Source organism: Harpia harpyja, chromosome 16, assembly GCF_026419915.1.
Source record: "Harpia harpyja isolate bHarHar1 chromosome 16, bHarHar1 primary haplotype, whole genome shotgun sequence".
NCBI lineage: Eukaryota > Metazoa > Chordata > Aves > Accipitriformes > Accipitridae > Harpia > Harpia harpyja.
The window spans coordinates 17530756-17553111 of record NC_068955.1 but is presented as its reverse complement, the minus strand read 5'-3'; the positions used below and the strand labels follow the sequence as shown (position 1 = coordinate 17553111).

General features: G+C 40.3%; 1 protein-coding gene across 5 annotated transcripts in view; it reads left to right on the top strand.

Moving 5' to 3' along the window:
- The window catches only part of KCNC1 (potassium voltage-gated channel subfamily C member 1), a 132293-nt gene that overhangs the window by 92681 nt on the left and 17256 nt on the right, over positions 1–22356 (top strand). Inside the window, exons 2-4 of one of the 5 annotated variants that reach the window (XM_052811571.1) lie at positions 1482–2415; positions 17338–17526; positions 20334–21644. In XM_052811571.1, the coding sequence (XP_052667531.1) occupies positions 1482–2415; positions 17338–17526; positions 20334–20398 (1188 nt within the window). In that variant the 3' untranslated portion in view covers positions 20399–21644. Of the gene's footprint in view, positions 1–1481; positions 2416–17337; positions 17527–19512; positions 21645–22356 lie in introns of those variants that run through there. The other 4 variants (XM_052811570.1, XM_052811574.1, XM_052811573.1 and 1 more) reach the window with 4 other exon arrangements.

The window sequence follows — 22356 nt, the reverse complement described above, 5'->3', positions numbered from 1 at the left end:
CTTAGATATATGCAAACTACTTAATTGATTAAAGGAGGACTGAGCAGAGGAATTGTGGTTACAAGAGTTGTGAATTTTGGCCTGACTGTACCCCTCAATTATGCTGGAATACAACCAAGAGATGTGCTTTAGGCTGAGGAAAGCCTGAGAAAAGCTGAGAGAGTTGGAGTTGTTCAGCCTGGAGAAGAGAAGGCTCCAGGGAGACCTTACTGTGGCCTTTCAGTACTTAAAGGAGGCTTATAAGAAAGATGGGGACAGACTTTTTAGTAGGGCCTGTAGCGATAGGACAGGGTAATGGTTTTAAACTAAAAGAGCATACATTCAGACTAAAGATAAGGAAGAAATTTTTTTACAATGAGGGTGGTAAAACAGTGGAACAGGTTGCCCAGAGAGGTGGTAGATGGCCCATCCCTGGAAACACTCAAGGTCAGGTTGGACAGGGCTCTGAGCAACCTGATTGAGTTGAAGATGTCCCTGTTCATTGCAGGGGGGGTTGGACTAGATGACCTTTAAAGGCCCCTTCCAACCCAAACTATTCTATGATTCTATGAAAAGCAGGAACTGAAGCAGAAGAGGCAAATACTCCTAAGATAAACACTCATTGACTTTGGGGGCTGCTACCACCTTCACTGTAACTTGTTTAACCAAATTGTAATCCAACAGCCTTAAAAAAGATTCATCTAGTTCTGGTACAAGTCTTATATTGTAATGAGAATCTCTTCAAGAAAACCTTGTCTGGTAAAATCCAATAGATCTGTCCCCTTTTGGATCAGCTGACAGGCTTACCTGAAACGTCTTTCTTCCCCTTTCTGTCCCCCACCCCAAAAGATCTGGAGAAGGGAATGGAGAACAGGGATGTTTACTCTAGGAGAGGTCAGCTTGATATGTGACTGTTCCTCAACCTGTCCCTGGGATTTGGTAAGAAAGTCTGATGATGCCAAGCAGGACTCTGCTTCTTGCTGTAGAGCCCACCTGAGACTGTTGCTAATATTTACTAGCACCTTACTGAGATCTGAAATATCACAACCGTCACTAAGCTGGAAGCAGGAGGCAGCCACCATAGCACTGACACAATGCTGTGAAAAGACTCTTGCATAACAATTGTCCTAGAAGGTGTGCTCTATCTTTAAGACCAGGAAGTAACAGAAGACCAAGTTCAGGAAGGTAGAATTTCAATATGTCCTTAACCTTAAATCTCACAGAAAGCTCTGAGATTTAAGTGCCTGCTTAAATTTACACTCTCACTAAAGTGCTATCTGTATAGGAATGGATGTTAGCATGTACTTACATACTGCTGTCCCTCCAAGTTTGAATGTTAGGCTCCCTTTGCAGGTGAGACTTGGCACCTTAAGTCCACAGGAAGAAGGCTTGGCATTACCTTTAGTTTTAATACAGCTCTTGTCTCTCCCTGGTGTTTCAGAACCAAAGCCCCTGTACTTAACCTACTGTTTAACATTTCTCTCACATCTTTCTTTCCACAGTATGTGGCATTTGCCTCCCTCTTCTTCATTCTGGTCTCCATCACCACCTTCTGCCTCGAGACCCATGAGAGATTTAACCCCATTGTGAACAAGACAGAAACTGAATTCATCGGGAATGACACCCAGGTGCGGCACTACAGGGAAGCAGAGACTGAAGCCTTTCTCACCTACATCGAAGGTGTCTGTGTGGTCTGGTTTACATTTGAGTTCTTGATGAGAGTCACTTTCTGCCCAAACAAGGTGGAATTTATCAAAAACTCTTTGAACATCATTGACTTTGTGGCCATACTGCCTTTCTATCTAGAGGTTGGACTCAGTGGCCTGTCTTCCAAAGCTGCTAAGGATGTCCTGGGCTTCCTCCGTGTAGTCCGTTTCGTGCGAATCCTGCGAATTTTCAAGCTGACCCGCCACTTCGTTGGGTTGCGGGTCTTGGGACACACCCTCCGCGCCAGCACAAATGAATTCTTGCTGCTCATCATATTTTTGGCATTGGGCGTCTTAATCTTTGCCACGATGATCTATTATGCCGAGAGAATAGGTGCTAAACCAAATGACCCTAGTGCCAGTGAACACACACACTTTAAAAATATCCCCATCGGCTTTTGGTGGGCTGTTGTCACCATGACGACCCTGGGCTACGGAGACATGTATCCTCAGACTTGGTCAGGCATGCTGGTGGGGGCCCTCTGTGCTCTCGCTGGTGTGCTGACCATTGCCATGCCTGTCCCTGTCATTGTGAACAATTTTGGAATGTATTACTCCTTAGCTATGGCTAAGCAGAAGCTACCAAAGAAAAAAAAGAAGCATATCCCGAGGCCACCCCAGCTGGGATCCCCCAATTATTGTAAATCTGTCGTAAACTCTCCACACCACAGTACTCAGAGCGACACTTGCCCACTGGCCCAAGAAGAAATTTTAGAAATTAACAGAGCAGGTAGGAAACCTCTTAGAGGAATGTCCATCTGACCGTTAACCTCCATCCCATGTAGTGATTTAAGATTCAGCCAGACTGCTTTCTTAGAGCAATGGGTAGCACATTTATCCATTCTAGTCCCACCATCACACAGTGAATAATATGTGTGAAGTCTAGGTTGCAGGGACAAATGGTACAGTGGAGGCTGATCAGCAAAACTAAGGATGAGAGCACGCTCTAGGAGCCCAAACTTTGGTCCTGGTTAAGGGCATACAAGTCTCAAGATATTTTGAAGAGCTGTTACATCTAGTGAAAGAATTTTGAGAGTTCTACAGCTATGTTGCTGGACTGTGTAATGCATCTCAGAGGCTCCTGAGAGCTGAATGCTTCATAGAGCAGAGTAGGAGCCAAATACTCAGCAATTACAGTTTTCTGACAAAACAGGGCTGGAATTCGAAACAGCCAGATGCTTTCTCATTTGTTCCCATTTGGGACTTTTCAGCTGTTTTAAATGGCAGATATTGTACATCTCATTACAGAAACTAGGTGCCTAGTAAGTTGAAGGGACAACTATACCATCATGCATATTCATGAGACAATCCTGTCTCTTTCTGATTATTAACTGCAAAGTAGAACAACAGCTCAAATTCTTGACACTAATGCAAAACAACTCACTCTGAGACAAGACTAGATGTAAGGATGTTTATTCCATGGTATGCAAATCAATCTATTCTATAATATTCCACTAGAATTTAGCATTTAGAACTATGAAGAATTTTGAACCACATTTTCTAAAACACGCTCCTTTTGCAAGTATGGGTTGGTGAGTTACAGCTCTTTCAACCTTCTAGCAGCAAAGGCCAACTAGAAAAGGTCTGACTGGTCATTACTGGCTGGTTTGGCCTAAACAGTGATTGCCTCATAATATGGTATTCTTATTTTTAATTATGCTGATTCATGTTAGCAATATGTGAAACCAGAGCAAAATTAATCATAGTAATTCTGCTGGGAGGGGGGAGGGAAATGGAAAAAATACTAGTCACCATGGAATATATTATAATATCCCATGGCTAGTGGTTAATTATGGGAATATCTCAGTTTTATGAGAATCCTCCTATAGCACATAAAGTTACGGGGCTCCAATTTGATTATTTAAACCCCATAATCTACCTCTACCCATGGAATATCACTATTTATTCTATGGACTAATTTCAAAGTAGATAACCATGTTGAAAACAAAGCCAACTTCATTTTTGGCAGATGTTCCAGCCAAGTTGCATAGTAGACATTCTTCAGCCTATTCAGAATATCCCCCTGTATTGTATTAGATAGAACAGATTGCCAGTCAAGTGATTTTAACAGACATCTAGTCAAAAAGAGATGTTTTGAAAGAGCTAGCATATACCTATGATGGTCTTGTGTTATCATTTTTTTTACTTTGAAGAAAATTCTAATTTGTTACTCATTGTGAGTGAGGTATTCTCTCGTCATCTCATAGCCATGCATGTTGATGTCATTGTAAGAGGCACAAAGAAAGTTAGACTTTCCTTTGTGTGTGACTTCACCAATGCCAATGCTAATTTTGGAGGGGAAGAGCTGGTGGGAATCTTTCTCTTCTTTTCTCTTCTCTCTTCTTTTCTTATTTCTTTTCCCTCTTGTGCAACTATGTAAAATCCATTCAGAAGGTAAATAGCTTTCTTTTTTTTGTTGTTAAAGGCTATTCCATTGCAACAGGCCAATCACAATTCACATGACTGATAGACTGTCTCTTTCCTATTGTATCTTTGGCGCATAAGCATATGGTTTTATCATCCATTCCCCTCAGGTTGCAAATGCTTATCACAACTCATGTCCAAGCACCAAACTTCCTCCTAAGTAGATGTCTGTGGCATCATGTATCAAGAGGGAAAGAGGGCACAAAGTATATTGCATGTCTGCTACTGTGAGCAAGATGCCAACTACCCAATTCCAATGCACAGGAGATGCCAGACTCTTGAGTACTTTAGCAGTCAGCTACAGAGTGACTTTCTTCTCAGAAATCCCTTGGCTTTAGAAAGTTCTTTCCATTACCTACCCTGGTCCTCTCTGGGAACTAGAGGACTAAGAACTCTACGAGTTCAGTGCAATTCCACACTGGTATCCTGAGAATACGTGTAATTTTGGTTCAATGTGGAACTGTTTTGCCACCATCAGTGCTCTAAAATCAGCTGTTACCACAATATCAATGATGTATTTATTGATAGTAACAGCAACTTACCTACTTCTGCAATAATCGAGAGACTATTTTTATATATGAATACAAGCATATATATTTTAAGAAGTAACAAAGCACACTTATACTTCAGCTAACAAAATGGACTCGGTAACACTGTTGCTGGAGTTCTGTTTCTGATAATTATTATGCACCAGTAGCAGCAAAAAATATTGCCTGCATCTCTTAGCTTCCTAACAGGGCAAGATCTATATGTGTGCAAGAGAAAAGTAAAAAATAGTAAGTAAGATCAGAACCGAACTGTTAAAACAAGATCTGCATTGCCTTGGATGTTGAGGTTCACTTATGAAATATGAAGCATTCATAGGCACTGACTTGTTCCTGAAACTATAACCTGCACATTATATGAAAACAGAGACTTGCAAGCAATGAGTGTTGCCCACACTGTAAAATATTTGGATTGGTTAACAGCACCAACTGTCAACAACCAGTTAACATTGTACAAGGAACACAAAATGGGTGCCTAACTTTTCTAAAAAAATGCCTGAGTTGTCCAAGATATTTTTTGTAATTTTTCACTGTAAAGCTTCAGTGTGACAGTGTCTAGGTGATATAAGGTCATATGATGTATATCTAACACATTATTCCAAAAAAGCCTGTTTAACTCCTCAGGTGTAAAGGACATCACATGAAGTTATTAATTCCATATATTATGTGTAGTGGAATGATTAAACACTTCACAATACAGTGATGAGTATGAAATAATTACACATACGACTATCTCTCTATAGCCCTCTCATGCACCAAGTCAGCAGTTCACAGCTGTTCTCGGTCCATACACACAGGCCCAAGGGGGCTCTATGGAGAGCTCTGCACAGCCACAGCCCAGTGCCTCCTCTCAGGCTAAGGAGCACTTTACTGGCACAGACATGCAAACAGCAGAACTTTGTCCAGAGGCTGCACAGCTGCTGCCAATGATGCTATCGTCATTTGCAGGCAAAGCAAAGATGGTTTGAATTTAAATTCTGGTAGGTTTGAATTAAATTTTTAAATTGTCCCCAACATTCTCAGCAGCTCAGTCCTGGGCTAATCTACACCTGGCAGGAGGGTATCTTTAAATAACAGCACTTGATTTTAATTTGATATAAAGAATGTCAGAGTTTGATTCTACCATGCCTCCCCTTTCTGCAGCAACCCTTCCTGTTCTCCATCCCGTCCGATCCCATAAATGGGTGGCTGGGAAAGCAGCAGAAGGGGAGGAAAGGTACTTCAGAGTAGAGGATGGCAGAGCTACTGCTGCAAGCAGGCTTTCACCAGCAGCATTAAGAAAGTAGAGATTTCCTCTCTACAAAAAAATCTTCTTCAAGGCAGTTTTCGATGCCTGCAAATTCTCAAGATACTGCTTATATAGTGTCCGGAGGAACTGGGCCTGATACAAAGGAGCAGATCTCACCTGACCAATTTGACTAAAACTCTTTGACTGGGGATATCTCAGCCTATAGAGGACCAGGTGTCCCCTCACTTAAAATATACACACCAAGTTCTAGCATCACCATGTCAAACTATTAACTTTGTTATGTTGCAATGTTCTTTACAGGCCCCATTCAAGATCAGGGCTTCATTTTGCCATTGTTGTATATGTGACAACCACTATATTACAATCAAATACCCAACAGGCTAAGTCGACAGCAAAGAGAAAATGGAAGTAATCTCCAGTATTTTCATTTGACACATGGCTTAATTTAATTGAGCAAGATCACTTGAAAAGTCTGTGGCAAAGCCACTAGTTGAACGTAACTAAATAAGCATCAGTCAACCATAGTCTGCTGTGCTGCAGTGTCTTTTATCTAAAGGTTTCTGAGTATTCCAGTCAGTATCATAACAGAAGCAAAACAGAAAAAAAGCAAAGCAAAATTTGCTTCAAACAGAAGCAAAACAGAACAAGCCAGCTTCAACCACTTAAACTTAGCTGATTTCTGTCCCAAACCACACACTGTCCTACAGGTATGAGTAATTTGTCTCGGTATACATAGTGAAATACTTTAAGGTACAAGTTTGTAAGAAAATCAAAACAAGCAAAACAAATCTTGAAAGCTCTCAGTTTTCTTTTGAAGTGTTACTCAGCTCTTCAGTCCCTCTATTCTGTGAGCTGCGTGCTTACCTGAAGGATAGGCTGACCTGACTGCATGGTTCCATCTTAAAGTTGCCATAGGATGAAGCGGTGAATGTAGTTTTCCAACACTGTAAAAGAAATTTAGAATATGAATGGAATTCATAACTTCGTTTGATGTCTACAGTACTGTCTGGTGCCACAGAACAATGGTCTTAAGAATGCATCTATAATACATAAGCACAGGTGATGGGTTATTTTGGGGTTGTTCAGAGATCCAACCCAACCTTTTATTGTTTTTGTATATATATATATATTTACAACACCAGCACTCACAGTGTTTATATTGACTTTAATATGGCCAAAATAAGAACTTCTCACCTCTCGGATCCCCTCTGCATGCAGCTTCACTTAAGCTATACTCCAAGGATATCGTATCTTCATACAAATGTATTGTGCAGCCTTTTCACAGTGTATTGATGGCAAAATTCTCTACTCATTGCGTAGCTGTAAAGGAATGTAAAAATGGAAGAAATATTACTAGAATTCAGGTGCCTAAGAGAAGAGGGAAAATGTCTGTCATTACTAATACAGTCTTCAGCTTCAGAAAAACTTCTGTGGTTGTTTTACTTACCTGCCCAAAAGCAAAAAAACAATTTTCCATAACCCACTCCTTGACTATTCCTATGTCTGAATAGTTAAAGCAATCCAAGTCTATCACTGACAGAGGGGAACTACATAGTTATAGTGACTCCAGTGTACTCCATGGTCAGAGGAACTGGAGCAAGCTGTGACGCTAGGAACCTATTATTTCAATGCAATTTCCTGAGAGAGCGCTGATCTCCTTTTAAAGAAATAATGTGGAATTATCCATTTTGGCTTTATCACTCATGCTTTCTGAAGGAGCTGCTCTTTTCTCAGGGCTTCATTTTTCATCCCTTCTGTCACCATAACCTAAATAACCTGTATTCCTTGTGCAATACACCAGTTCTAATGTCAGAAGTGTGCTGAGCACTGTAATTCTAGTGCCAATGCTCAGTGGGAGCTGGGGACTCCTGGCAGTTCTTGCTACAGGCCCATTATGCTGCCTAACATTTCGCTGTAGTTTGTGAACTTCAGTGGCTTTTATGGATAGCAAAGCATTATTAAAGCCATAGGTATGTAGTCACTGTGGTGGTCCTTCAATCCGCGGGGAAGCAAATTCTCTGATCAAATGCCTTTGAACATTAAAGAAAATCTCATATAATTTTAGTGTCATAAAACCTTTGACCCTCTCTCTAAGACGGACAGTAGACAGCAACGTAACTGCAAAGCGTTTAGGTCTGTTTCAGCTCAAAAGACTTTGATGTTTAAATGTGTTGGACATAAAAAATACTAAAAAGGCAGTGGAAAAGGTAACAGGGAGATGGTTTTTCTTTCATCCCTATACTTAGCCTTCCTAGCCTTTAAAAATCAAAAATTCATCACTCCAAAATAGCAAATGAGGTAACGATCGCATCGTAATGTCACTGAAGATGGAGTCCTGTGGGTCTAATGTAGAAATTGTAACAGCTCAAAATAAAAGGAATAACACTCAGTTCTTCTCATCTAACTTGAGATGCATTTTCCTGAGGCCCCCCTCATATTGGAAGAAGAATCAGGCAGTCTCCGAGAGTAATTCACTCATTTATGATCTGAATTACCCTCTGGAGGTGGCTTTCTCCAGAAGTGATCTCAAGGTGACTGCAGCTCTAACTTAAGATGCTCAGTTAAGTGCCTACAGTTAGGTGGAAGCAATTTGGATCTATTCCTTGTCCCCTGCCCCATGTGGCATTTCTGCCATCTCATAGCTCTGGGTCACACACAAAGCAGAATTTATAACTAATATAACGTAATAGTTTGTTGTACAATTATTCATCTGTCATTTCTTGTAGAGATACAACCAGTGGGTGTCACTTGTACCATGGTGCTTGTTTACTTTAGAATTTGAATAAAAAATAACATCCTCTATACCAAGTCATTTGAAAACAAAAAGGAGGAGCTATGAATTCAAGCACAGTGCTTTGGGTTTCCCGCTTTTCTCTGGCACTGAGACATTAAAGAAAAAAAAAAAAAAAATCTCCCCACACAGCCCCCTGTGGTCTGGCCACAGCCAGGGATGAGTGGGTGTAGGGGCAGGACTGCACTAAGCTGAAAAACAATTGCAGAACTAAATAATGAATCTTAGGACTTTTCATGCCTTAATAACTTAATGGGCACGAGGCACTTTTAGTGATGGGAAAACACAGATATAAGTACTCCAGCCAAATAAGGCCAACCTGTGCCAATCCTCCAGCACAAGGCAGATGTAAATATGGTAAATCCTCTTTCTCAAGCATGTGCCTGCCACTGCAGCTCCCATGCCATCCACTGCAGAATGCATTCCTGGGATACAAAAGAGGTGGTCTTGGCATCTATCCCTTCTGCTGGACTGAGTTTGACTGGTGTTTGCAGGACAGATACAACAAAAGGCACCTCTATGCAAGAAGTACATCTCTGCTGCAGTAGAACTAGATAGATGGGGTCACTTACCCGTTACTACAAAAGGCCAGGGACAAAAGGGTCTAGGGTGTGAGGTCCCAGCTCTGCGCTCAGTCTACTTGCTTATATCCCTCTTACTCTGTACTTGCTGGAAATTTTCTCCAAGCCTTTTGGTTACTTGCTTGTCTGTTTAAAAGCACAAAGCTGAAATAACAAGCAATCTACCATTCCTGCTGTCATTGTTCTCTGTATTCATCCATGCTCCATGTCTCAGACACCTTCCATACTGTACAGATCATCATACTGTATTCCTCAGTCAGAGCAGTAATATAAGATCGTAGCATGACTCACCTGACTGCATTTTCCTGCAACCTCTACCTGACCTGTCAATCCCCCACTGTGCTCTACAGAATATGGTGTTAGTGCTCTACAGAATATGGTGTTAGTGAGACTCTCAGAAGTCCAGGATGGGTATAAGTGAAACCCCAGAAGTGTCAGGATAAAACTAGGAAGGATCTTTCAGAGCTCTTAGCAATGCAGCACTTCCAGGAGCAACAGTTCTCAGCACTGTATTAAGCACATATCCAATAATACTTGTAATAGCAAGATGCACTGGATCTACTTAACTAGAGCTCCTGTACTTCCTCTAGCAGTACCAATAGGTAGGCAGCCAACATACTGTCACCTCACTTCAAGAAGTAGTACCTCTCAGAGGTGATATTCTCTGGGAGTGATGTTACTATGTTGGCCAGTTAGTACTGGGAGAGGCGGTCACCACCGTCACTGGAGTGCCTTTACTGGGGGACACGGCTTCCTGGAGGGACCCAGGTCAACACGGTGGTGAGTAAATGTTGAAGAGGTAGGTTTGGTCGGAAGGATTCTGCGTATTCATGTAGCATACTAAATTCTGCTCTCATGCCAGTGTAAAGTCCATCAGTGTGACATCTACTCAGAAGAGATTCATAGCAACTTTCAAAATATGCAGTAATATAAAAAGCAGGAAACTCTATTAAAGATACCTAGAACTAATAAAGATTTTTATTTTAATGGCCTTAGAATATTGGGGTAACTAAAATCAAGTTGTTATATAGGAATCTTAATTCTTTTACATGTTCTTCACATTTTCTCTCTTTTTCTCTTTCTCTCTTTCGCTCTGTTTGTTAACATTTACTTGTTATTACTGTACGTTGCTTGCAACTTGTGTATGTTACAGACTATCACATTTTATTCTGTGAAGTTTTTCTCCAATTCCCATCAACCTGAGCTCCATGTTTGGCAGCCGAGGAGATTACAATACAGTTCTTTAATGCAAAAGAACAAGGAATGTCACAGACTATAGGTAACTTCACTGAGATTGTGACACAAAACCTGATGCAAGGTATTAATGCAAAGAGTAAGTACTTGGTATGACAATAGAGCTACTTAGTTAAATTACCTTCTTTTTTTCAGATAGTCTGCATGGGAAAAAATAATTTTCATTACTCTCCAGCAGAAAAAATTCACAAACCTACCAGTTTAGGATTTTTTTCACTGCCATTTTGAAAACCAGTCATGCCCATGCTGACACACCATTACTCATTTTCAAAGGTTCAAACCCGTATTTTCTATGCTGTTCTTCTCTATGCTATACTTCCTTCCATACCCTCCAAGCCATAATTTCATCATTTCATCATCCTTTGTCTGTGGTTTAATATACCTTCTCCATAATCCTTTTTCTAATTTAATTTAGTTATATCCCTTTCACTCGAAGGACCTGATTTAACAACAACAAAAAAGACCCCCTACCCATGGGATCCATGTTTCTTAATCCTGCATGAGGCTCTGGAGCCCATAAAAATTGATTTCTGTAGCCGAAGACTGTCTGGCACAGAAGCATAATTTTTATTTTGCTGAATCAGGTCCTGAGCAAAGTATTTTGTTTACAGTCTCCCCCAATTACCCCCAAACACTACTTTGAAAGAATTATAAAAAATAGATGATAGACATTTCTGATAATTTTCTAGAGTGACAGCATGAAGTTTATTGCTACTAATCTTATTCTTAATTGTCAGTAAATTCTATGTTAACTCAGAAATCACTATAGCCATGTACTAACTCAAGAAAAGCATATTTTTCTCAGTGTGCAGTTCCTGATTCCTGATTTGCTATTACACTCTGACCCTTGCTTAATCAGTGAAGAAGCACAGCAGAGTTTAGATGGAGTCTAGTATAAAAAAATAAAGTGATTTATACTGATGCAACTGATGAGTGGCCAATGAACATTATCGGGCAGTAAACACTATCCAGGCAACTAAAATAAAAACAACTTGCTAACGGGAGTGAAATTTGAATTGAAGAGACTCAAGAGAGTAGGGAATTGAACTGTAAATATTTCCTTTCCATGCAGCATCTCAGAGAGAAGTTTAGGGATATAAAGTCAATGGGTATTTTCAGATGCTGACCAGCTCTTAACCCGTCCACAAATCAGAGTAAATGTCTTTGAATACTTGGATTCATACTCTTAACTTCATCATAATCATTTGCTTAGCACAAAAAGTATCAGGCAAAACTGATTCTGCAAAAACAGGATGCAGAAAGGAATGTAAGATCTTTGCGTTTTCTCTAGAATAAAGACAGCTGCGAAATTCTGTCCTCCAGCAGCAACTACAGCAGCCTCACAGCTGCTCTACTTCCCACTTCCAGCTAATAGGCTTGTAGCTAAGAAAAGCTAGAGCACAGCAGCTCTCCACCCTCACCTTAGCCATGCACCTCTGTTTCTGTACCATTCTGTCACTAGCCCAAGAGCCAGGGAAAAACATCATACCAAGAGAGTTTCCTCTTGCCAGTGTAGTATGTCACAACTAATGTTTGCCACATTAACAGCCCTTTTATATCACCAGAAAAGTGCAAGAGGACTGAAAAACAGAAGAGTAATTAAGTCACTCAATGGACAATGTACCATTACTTTCTGCAGAGATCCAGTTGGATTAAAGGTCTCTGCTGTGAGGGACCTCACGGAGATCCTTCTTCATAAAAGACTTCAGGCAGCTACTGTGCATGTTAGGGTTAGCGACAGGGGTTCAAAATGTGCATATGAAAATGACCCTCAAGTTCTGCATGAGAACCAAAGGATACTCTTAATTGGTCAGGAGTGGGACTATCCACAGACTGTAATAATGGCAGTCCCAAGTTTGGGATCAGGGCTGTAACAGCACAGTTGAGATCTAGACAAGCTGTAGATTTATTTTTAGGTGTACATGGGGTGCTAGTGTGGAATGTAACTTTAGTCAGACAAGGTGTCCCCAGTAAAAAGATCTTAATCTTTCAAGCAAATGCCTTTCTCAGTTCTGGCCCTGTTTTGCACTCAGCTGCTCATACCTCCTTCCTGCTTGTCAACCCCCTTCCTTGTAACAGGGCCGCAGAACCTTGAAGTTCCCCAAGCCTTTGTGGCATGGCAAATGGCTATTCAGGGTATTTGTAGGTACTCAAGCTGGGTCCTTGTCTCTTTTAATCCTTAAACAAGGATAGACCAGAGGAAGACAGTCTGTATTCTGCAAGAGATTGCCAGTGACCTAATATGACCAAAGGAAACAGCACTATGTCTCTTAATTGCTGTATTTCTGATCTAGAGCTTAGAAGACCCCATCTTCTTTAGCACAATGTCAAAGAATCTGGCATGGTTCATGTAGTGAGATATTGACTCCTGGGTAAATATGCATGGATACCATGCTATGAATTACGGAGTTTCTCTCAGCCCTGTTTCAGTCAAAGTGGTTACAACCTACAGAAGTTTCTATAAGGGCTGGAAAAGGCATTGGATTTACAATCCTGTAAGGACTGAAAACGGTCCACCCTGAGAGTGCCTTTCAACTCATCCAGTCTTTGGGGTAAGTGACCGCTTCCCAGCTCTGTAGACACATGGGAGACAAAGGGCGGGGGAGCAGCTACAACCCCAAGAGGAAGCAGTTTGAATTGGGACCATCCCTAGCCCACAATTTCTTAAGACATCTAAGGTATGAAGAGTAAACCAGGAACTTGATTCTTGGCAGCTGTTGGAGAATGGCAGTGTTCACTTAAGGGAAGAGGACTGGGGAGACTTTCCTAGTGTAGAAACAACTTCTGTACAAGTGCCACATTTCCAAGCATAGATTGAGGTCAATGAATATATCAAACAATTATGTCCACTGATACTCTGAAAGTCAAGTGCAGTTCAAACAGGTGGAGATTCAGTGTCAAACTCCAGCTTATAATCAAAACCAGCAGCACTGGTGAAGTCACTATGACACTGTGCAACCATTTGCTATGACAAAAGAGATGAGCCATGCAGCAAGTGCATGGGCAGTCTCTACTGTGCTTCTCCACAATAAGCAGAATATACTAATGCAAAATCCAGCAGTTCTCCTAAGTTTTTTTTTTTTCAGAATCCCTCTCCCCCATTTTGAAATTCAGTGTTTGCTTGGAAACACTCGAGGCATTTTAATAGCACTTTTCTGCAAATGGAGATACATGAGACAGGAAAAAAAGAAAGTGGAAACCACACAAATGAGGTAGTTGTGAAACAAACTACTCACCTGGGAGATCTGCTGAACACTTTCTTTAGCCTCCCAGCCAAATCTCTGCAGGAGAATGTTTAAAGCTGGTGCAGTTAACTAGGTATTCACAGATAGGACACTTATGGAGATAAGGTGTCAAGCTGAGAGTTAGAAGATTTTGTTGTAAATAACCTCTTACATAGTAGTGGGCAAGTCACTTCACTGCATGGTAGTTCTACCCATCTGTAAAACAGAGATGGTAACATTGACTTTTCTTCATGAAACAGAACCTAAAGAACAAAAAATTCTGTACAAGCCTAATTCAGATTCTGCTAGCAGGGATGGAAAGACTCATGTGAATTTAGTAGGCCAGAATCAAGCCTTAGAAGCTTTAAGCACCTAGAAGTAATTGTCACTGGTATAACCAGACTGGTAGTCACCAGACAGTAATGGTTTCAGTAGTTTTGCTTTATCTGGAGTTCTCTCAAACCCAAGGTCAATCTTGGAAAAAGCGATCATGCAAATTGAAACTTGAGAAATCAACCTAAAAATAACATAATTTCATTCCATCTTTAGACCTCATTCCTGAAATTGTTCAGCATGTAGATGTGCTAATGAAAACAATGGGAGCTTCTAACTGTGGGCTGATGATATCAGTGATGTTTTCTTCGTTCCCATAACAGACTAATCACATATTAAATATCACGTGATTGCTGAGTCCTACCTTCAGAGAATTAGGTGCTGCAGACAGTGGTTTGGAACACAACTACTCTACTTAACACTTACTTATATACACCAGCAATAGATGCAGTCTTCCGTGCTAGTAATTTTTCTGCTTCCTAAATATTTAGCAAAATTGTCACTATGGACTGGCATTGCTATCCAGAATGTGATCCCTAAGGCATGGCCCATGCATGGAATATTCAAGGGACATTAATAGGACAGTTCAGTGATTTGTCCACAGCTTCAGCTACTCTGTTCTCTTCCTATTGAATAGAAATAAAATCATTGAATCATAGAATCGTTCAGGTTGGAAAAGACCTTTAAGATCATAGAGTCCAACCGTCAACCCAGCACCACCATGCCCACTAAACCATGTCCTGAAGTGCCACGTCTACGTGTTTTTTGAACACCTCCATGGATCGTGTTTCCACCACTTCCCTGGGCAGCCTGTTCCAATGCCTGACAACCCTTTCAGTAAAGAAATTTTTTCTAATATCCAATCTAAACCTCCTCTGGCACAACTTGAGGCTATTTCCTCTCGTCCTATCACTAGTTACTTGATAGAAGAGACCAGTACCCAAATAACAACGTTGTGATTTTTCAACAAGCATATAGAAAAATTCATCAGTACTAAGGGTCCCTGAGGAGGTTGCAAGAGCAAGTTTCAGCTCAAGTTGCTAGGGAAGTATAATGCAATTTAAGAAATTAATTCCAAGAAGGTCAATGTCCTTGACATTCAAGCACAACAGAGCCTGCAAGCTTCTTCCAAAAGGATCAATGGCTGTTACCAGTGAACAACCTGACCCACAACCACTCCGCTCAGAGGTGTTTTGAGTTCCAGAAATGGACCAGTGCCCGCTCCATCACTAACAGTTTAGTTTGCAAACCCAGGCTCAGGTGTAGCGGTGGGAGTCTCAGAGATTTCAATGCAAAGCTCTGCTGACACAGCTGCCTCCCTCATTTCAGGATTAGAGCCATCAGCTTGTAGCAGTAGAGGCTTATGAAGAAGCCCAGCTCTTTGCTTATCCCCATGAGAACAGCAGCTCTCCCCAAACACAGCTAAGTGATTTTTAAATCAACAGCTCAGTACCTGCAATTTCACAGTTACTATGGCAGCCATGCCAAGTTTTTGTGCAGAGTGGTATTAAATAGCAGTGAGTATTATGAACAGAAAGGAAGTGCAACTCAGTGCAACCTTAAAACTTTAGAATCCTATTGAAATTAGTATCTACAAGTATTAAAATGCACCTATAGCTTTTGCCATTTTAAAAAATGTATTGAGAGACCTAATTATTTCATTGCTCACAAACCGAAACATTACTACCTCCCTCTTTGGGGAAATAATTGGCTAATTCTGCATGGAGAAGAAAGGAGGAGGCAGAGGCGAGATCTGCAGAAAAGACTGTTTATGTTGTGACAAACCAGTGACTTCTAAATAAAAGGCATAGAATACAATTACTGGTGCATGGATAGATGCATAGTATATGTCATATACATCTGTGTGTGTGTGTGCAAAGCAACAAATATAACTTGAAAAGGCTTTTGTCTACTACTCATCTATGTTGTCCACCTGAAACCAGAGGATCAGAATCATATCTCCAAACCCTACCTAATGTATTTTTTCTTTTGGGCTTGTTTTATTACTTGGCTTCAAAACCACTGAAAAGTAAATGATAGTATCATGTAGTGTTCAGAACAAGCTAGTATGTGAATCTGGAAAAGGCACTGAAATTAAGTCTATCCGTTGAGTTTGTCTTTCCTTAAAGACTTGCAGGACCACCCATTGCCTTACAGTGTCTAGGTAATAAGCATTGTGCAACCGAGGTGTAGGATGCTGCCAATACCACTCAGTTAACATATCTCAGCATTTGTGAAACTTCAGAAAGCACATTTTGACTGTTTTTTCCTCCCTTCAGCCAAAATACTCATATTGAGCTGTGCCATATTTCGAGTATATTCTCAATACACTAATTCGTACTTTAAAACCCTAAAATAAATCCTACACTAACTAGAACTTTAAATTGTTTTATAAATGTCAAACAAGTCACACAGAGAATACATACTATGCTCAGTCTATCCTCATGGGAATGTGTGGAGCAAAATGGGCAAATCCGACAACCTATTTTCGTTATTTACAGCCGTGAGTAAATTTTACTCTATTTTCCAAATTCATGGCCTGCTGTAGTGTTTTCTATATGTAGTGTCCTGTGCTGGCATTGCAAATACTGTATGTGTTTCAGAGGAGAACATCAGAAAATGGATTGCTTTTTTAAAAATCCACATTCTGCTGTCATATTTCCATATGTAACGTACTCTGTGTGTCTAAAACATGTACAGCCATTCTGCACGACTGATACCGGAAATGCTATAAAACAATCTGGGTAAATTTTGGGGAGGGGAAGAGCAGGAATTTTCCCCTCAGTAATATTGCACACAAGTATAAATCAGCACAAACAGAATATACTCAAATACTAAAACACAACTCACAGTCCACTGCCTCTCCAAAGCTCTGAGCGACAGTCGGCTTCATGACAAACAGGTCATTCATGCACCATCCGATGTCATGCAAAAACGTAATCCGATTTCTAACCGCAGTCTTCTGCTCGCAGGACTAGGAACCAATGCACGCCCGTTTCTGAAACTGCCCCTCTATGCGGAAGTACAGGTGGCTGCTGTTACACCTAACGCGATCACATTTTGTTTCTCCTCCCACTTAACAGACTTTATTTTATTTTGGTGCAGTGCACATGAACGCAGTGTCTAGGACAGATGTGCTACCTTTTATAGTGTCGCTATAGAACTCTTTAGCTGTGAACCCTTAATTTGCAGCTGGAACTCTAACAAACAGTGCATAGTGTTTCAATAGCCTTCTGCTTATATGTTTGAAGATTCGAAACTGAATGGTGAGGTGGCCAAGGCGGCGCTGGCAAATGAAGACTGTCCCCACATAGACCAGGCTATTACGCCTGATGAGGGCCTGCCCTTTACCCGCTCTGGCACTCGGGAGAGATATGGACCCTGCTTCCTCTTATCAACCGGGGAATATCCCTGCCCGCCTGATGGAGGAATAAGAAAGGGTATGTAGCTGGGGTCCTGTAACCATGTAGTTAGCAACCGTTTTAAATAAATAAGAGAAAGTCAGCTGTAGCTGTAGCACGCAATAGTGTGCTTGCTGTAGACATGCACGTTTGGGCTGGAAACCACCACCTGATGTCTGCATTTGGAGTTTCTAACCTATTTCTTTCAGAAAGAAAAGCCTGAGGAGCTGTAACTACCCCATGCAGGTATGCTAGCCAGCCGAGTCTTCCACCCCAGCTGGTGCAGTAAGCTTTAGTGGAGGATGCTCTACAATGTCCTTAAATTAGCCCATCCCCCAAGGAGAGGCCAATTAACAGTTCATAGCAATGGAAGTTTGCCACTTGGAAAGCTCACAGATCTTACCAGACTCTGAAGAGCACAGACTTGGAGGTGGCAGACAGAAAAGATAAAACACAAAAGCAAAACATCCTCAAAAAATATGAAATGATTATTTGGCTACCTTAACAGAGCACTAAAACAAATTATTTGGATATTCATAGCTGTTTAATTCAACAGAGAAAGAGAAGCATACAAGAACATCTGTTAGCACAGGTGTCTTACAATTGGAAAATAATCCATCTAAAATCACTTTCATAAATAAAACATTACTAGTTAGTTTCTCAGACTTCTGACAGCTACAGATCTCTCAGAAGTAACTGCATTTTAGTTTGCTAATGGTCAGAATAATCTATTTAGCAACAGAAGTCAAATCAAATGAAAAAAACCTTCCCTTCTTCAAACAGGCTGTTTTGTTTAAATAATTTAACATGAGGAAACCATACAAACCAGAATTAGTTACATATATATGCATCAACGTTGATAAGGAATGGCAAAATTGGAGAAGAAATCTCTCTTCAAATCAGTGTTTATCACTGGTGTACTGTATATAGTATATGATATAGTCAATATTTTAAAACTGCAAAGATTGTATGATGTAACCATACACTGAGTATGGAGTATAGAATTCCCATGTGCCATTGTATGATGGGCAATAGTTATAGTAAATGCCAGTTATAGATAGTGTACGTATTTATAAGTTTAAAGCTTATCATCAACAAAGATATAGTTGGACTACAAGACTTTCATATGAAAGTATATCCTCTAAAATTTACCTTTGTAGCAAAGCGTTTTACTTGATTCTGTATTGGATAAGCATTGGCCGCGTTCATTCAGCCTGGGCGAGTTCGGGTGGTTCCAGTGGATCAGGGGAACACTCCAAATGGCACATCCTTTGGGATGAAGAATGTATGGTTTTCACGATGCACTGCAACCGCCTCTCGTTACTGAATGAAACAGAGGCTGGTTGGCTAAAGAGTAATATACGTCAGCATATTGTTGGCCTGTTTGAAACACGTTGAGAGCATCTTAATTGTTGTTCCAACAGACTTTCATCCATACTTTGTGCAACTCTCTGTACACTTGCTGAGCTGTTTACGTGCATGTCTGAAAAAGAAGGGGGGAAGGAGGGAGGGGGGAGGGAAACCAAATGCATGCAATTTTGTTTTCTTTCTTTTTTCTTTTTTCTTTTTAATGCTGAGAACAAAGGAGTAGTATCTCTATAGCAACACAATAAATTCTATGGATTTTGCTGCCTTTTCCCCCTCCCACTCCCAAAGATACCAGAAACCTTAATTTTGCCTGAGGTCAAAATGCATGAAGTAGAAGGGAGAGGTACGAGTATGACAGAGACATAGAAAATCCCTCCCACTGACTCTTTTGTTTTTTTAGGATACAACCATGTTGCTGCCTGTAGGATCAATTACATAGCCTGACCATCCTTGAGAAAAGATGATTTTTTAAATATATATATATTTTTTAAACTTGTTCTCTACTCCAACGGCCTTCCGAGTCATGTTGCAAGCGATACTACTCTCGGCATGTCCATGCATGCAGATGCTATTGAACTGGCTACAATGTTGACCTCATTCTTAGTCCATTCTGTCATTGATCCAATGCTGTACTTTGCATTTTTCTTTTAAATGAAGGTTACGAAATGTCACGGAGCCTTAACAGCATAGCTGGCATAAGTGGAAAAGCGATAGGATTATCCTCAGTGTCTGCGCCCTACAGCTCTCCTAGTCCAGTGAGACGTTCTTGGTCTCCCATCCCATCTATTTTGTAGCATGGATCAGTAGCAGAGAATGGTCTAAAAAGCTTTACTTTCAATTAGCCTATGCTATGTTGCATATAATCCAGGTGACTAAGTCTGAAGATGCAATGTCTCACAGTAGCACCTGCTGGGAATGGTGTTACTACTGATGCTAGGTGACAACACTCCTAAAATAGCACTCAGATGACAATAGGCAGGCATTTACATAGTACTGGTGGGCCATACGTGCTGCATGGTATCAGTACATAGGATGAAGGGTAGATGCACCAGATAGTTTTCTTCCTGGTGCATCCTGCTAGTATATGCTTATTTTGGCTAATGGTGGATCTACTGGCTCTGTATGGAATGGGTTAGGCATTTAGTCGATGCTGAAACATGCCAACGATGGAAGATTTTGCTTTTCTCAGGATATTTTTGAGCCATAGGAACCCTGCAGGAGTTTGAGCAAACAAGCACAGTAGGATGAAACTTTGCATGGGCGCCTATTTTAAGCTGAAAGCAATACTCAGATACACTGTAGAGAGGTCTCAGTCTGGCTGACTGCATGGGAAAAAAAAATCCTGTTGAAGAAGAATATGGCTGCCTCTGCATGTAGCTATTTCACCTTTTCCTCCTTCCTTTAAAACTAAGATGCCGAGCTTGATGTGAAAAGCGCAGGGAAGAGGCTCAAGTACTGATTGTATTCTTTACATGCAGATCTTTGCAAAGAAAGTCCAGTCATTGCTAAATATATGCCAACAGAGGCAGTCAGAGTGACCTGACAAGGCAAGATGGAGATGAACATTGATGGCTAATAAACACCTGTGTGGAACTGTGCAGGCATAGAAGACCTTCTCATTTGGACAAAGTTAACTCGCTCCATGCAGGTTTTACGGATGATTCTTCGTGGTTTTGGAGTTGTACTAGAGATGCAGGCTTTTTCTACGGCCAAAATGTAACAAAACTGTAGAAGATCCTTTTTTTTTTTAAATCTATTTTTTTGTTCCATAGCATGAATTGCATGAAGACAAAAATTAAAAAAAAAGAAACAAAAACCAAGAAACACTGCAAATGTATGATTAAGGAGAAAAAAAAGCAAAGTTATATATTTTCTTTCAAAGCTCTTTACTTTTACATACATTGTTGTAGCCAAAATGTAAAACATTATAAAACTGTACATTTCTTTGCTATGGATCGCTTCTTTTTGTATACAAGATACAGAGTAATGGTTTTAAAAAGTGCAATCAGGCAGTCATCGGTCATATTGACCACGCCTTCACAGTTCATCACACCGACATGGAAATCAAGAACTTTTAATCCAACTAGAAGTGTATAAAATTAAGAAAAACTTTTTCCTGTCTGTTTTTGTTGGCATGCTTGTGACACATGGGACCTTCCTTCGGACCTGACAGTAACAGCTGGTTAATTTTCCAGCTCTGGTTATGTTGTATTTTATCAATGTATAGATCCAACGTAAAGACCCTTCATAAATTGTTCATATTAAGTAATCAGTATGAATTTTAAACAAAAGAGGTGTTATTTTAAAACTGGGACTTATAGTACAAAATCAGGAAAATACTCAACTATAAATGGTCTCAAAGTTTAAGAAACAAGACAACAGCATTGTATGCAATTTAGTACTGAGTAAAATGCATGCACAATGTTATGCAAAACAATTCTAGCATGAAATAAATTTTGTATCATGGTTTCAGTGCCTGCTGTATAGTGTAAAGGGGAATCCTTTTCTGAAGCGATCAGGGGTTTCCAGAGACTTGCTTCTAAAATCTTGAATAAATACAGTGTTCTCAACAGAAATGTAGGAGAAAAGCTTGGTATTGCTTTGGTTCTACAATACTAATTTTGGTTAGTAGATAATAAATGAAGCCTGCAAACACTTGATACAACCGACGTCTGAAGAATTCACACCATTAGTAATTTTATGAGGGAAGATTAAAAAACCCTATAATTATCTAGATATCTTCCTTTTCCCTCCCCAACAATAAAAGTTTGTCTTTTTAGCTTATTAAATGAATTCAGTTTTTCTTACTTCTTTGGGCCTTGGCCTTCACTTGTTCTTCACTGAGTCACAGGAGTCCACCTGATATGAAACTGAAAGAATCCAGGTGCCCAAGTCGCACTTTATTTGCCACACAAAACATGCAGCAGTAAGAACCAAGAAACACAATGGGATTAAATTTCATTTTAGATGCTACAAATGACAACTATGGACTGTGTGTCAACAGCATTCTAGTTGCTTGAGCATTGTTGGTAAAGTACTTCTATAAGGAAGGACACACCTTCATCCTCACGTGAAGAACTTCAAAAGAGCTGGCAACCTTCTAGGCAAGCTACAGCATCTGCGACTGCTGATAAGAATGGAAATGTAAAAGAATAGTATCCCTATAGTCTGGAGGAAGTAGAGATTAAAGCCCCCCAAAACCAGAAGAAACACTCATAGGTCTGGTAAGTGCTAAATTATAAACAAAAAACCCAACTGCAGCTGGACCTTGTCTTCACAAAACTCTACTCCAAAAGGAAAATCAAGGAAGACCTCAAGCTGCATTTTAGGAATAGAAGAAAGGCTGATAATCTGAATTTGTACATAATTAGAAAACTCCTTTGTAGTCCTTGATGTACTTAATTTCTGCTTCTGTTGACTACCCTTTCTCCCAAGAAATATTTTTCTCCCACTGTTTATATGCTGTCATTCTCAACTGATAAATGGCCAATTTCTTACATC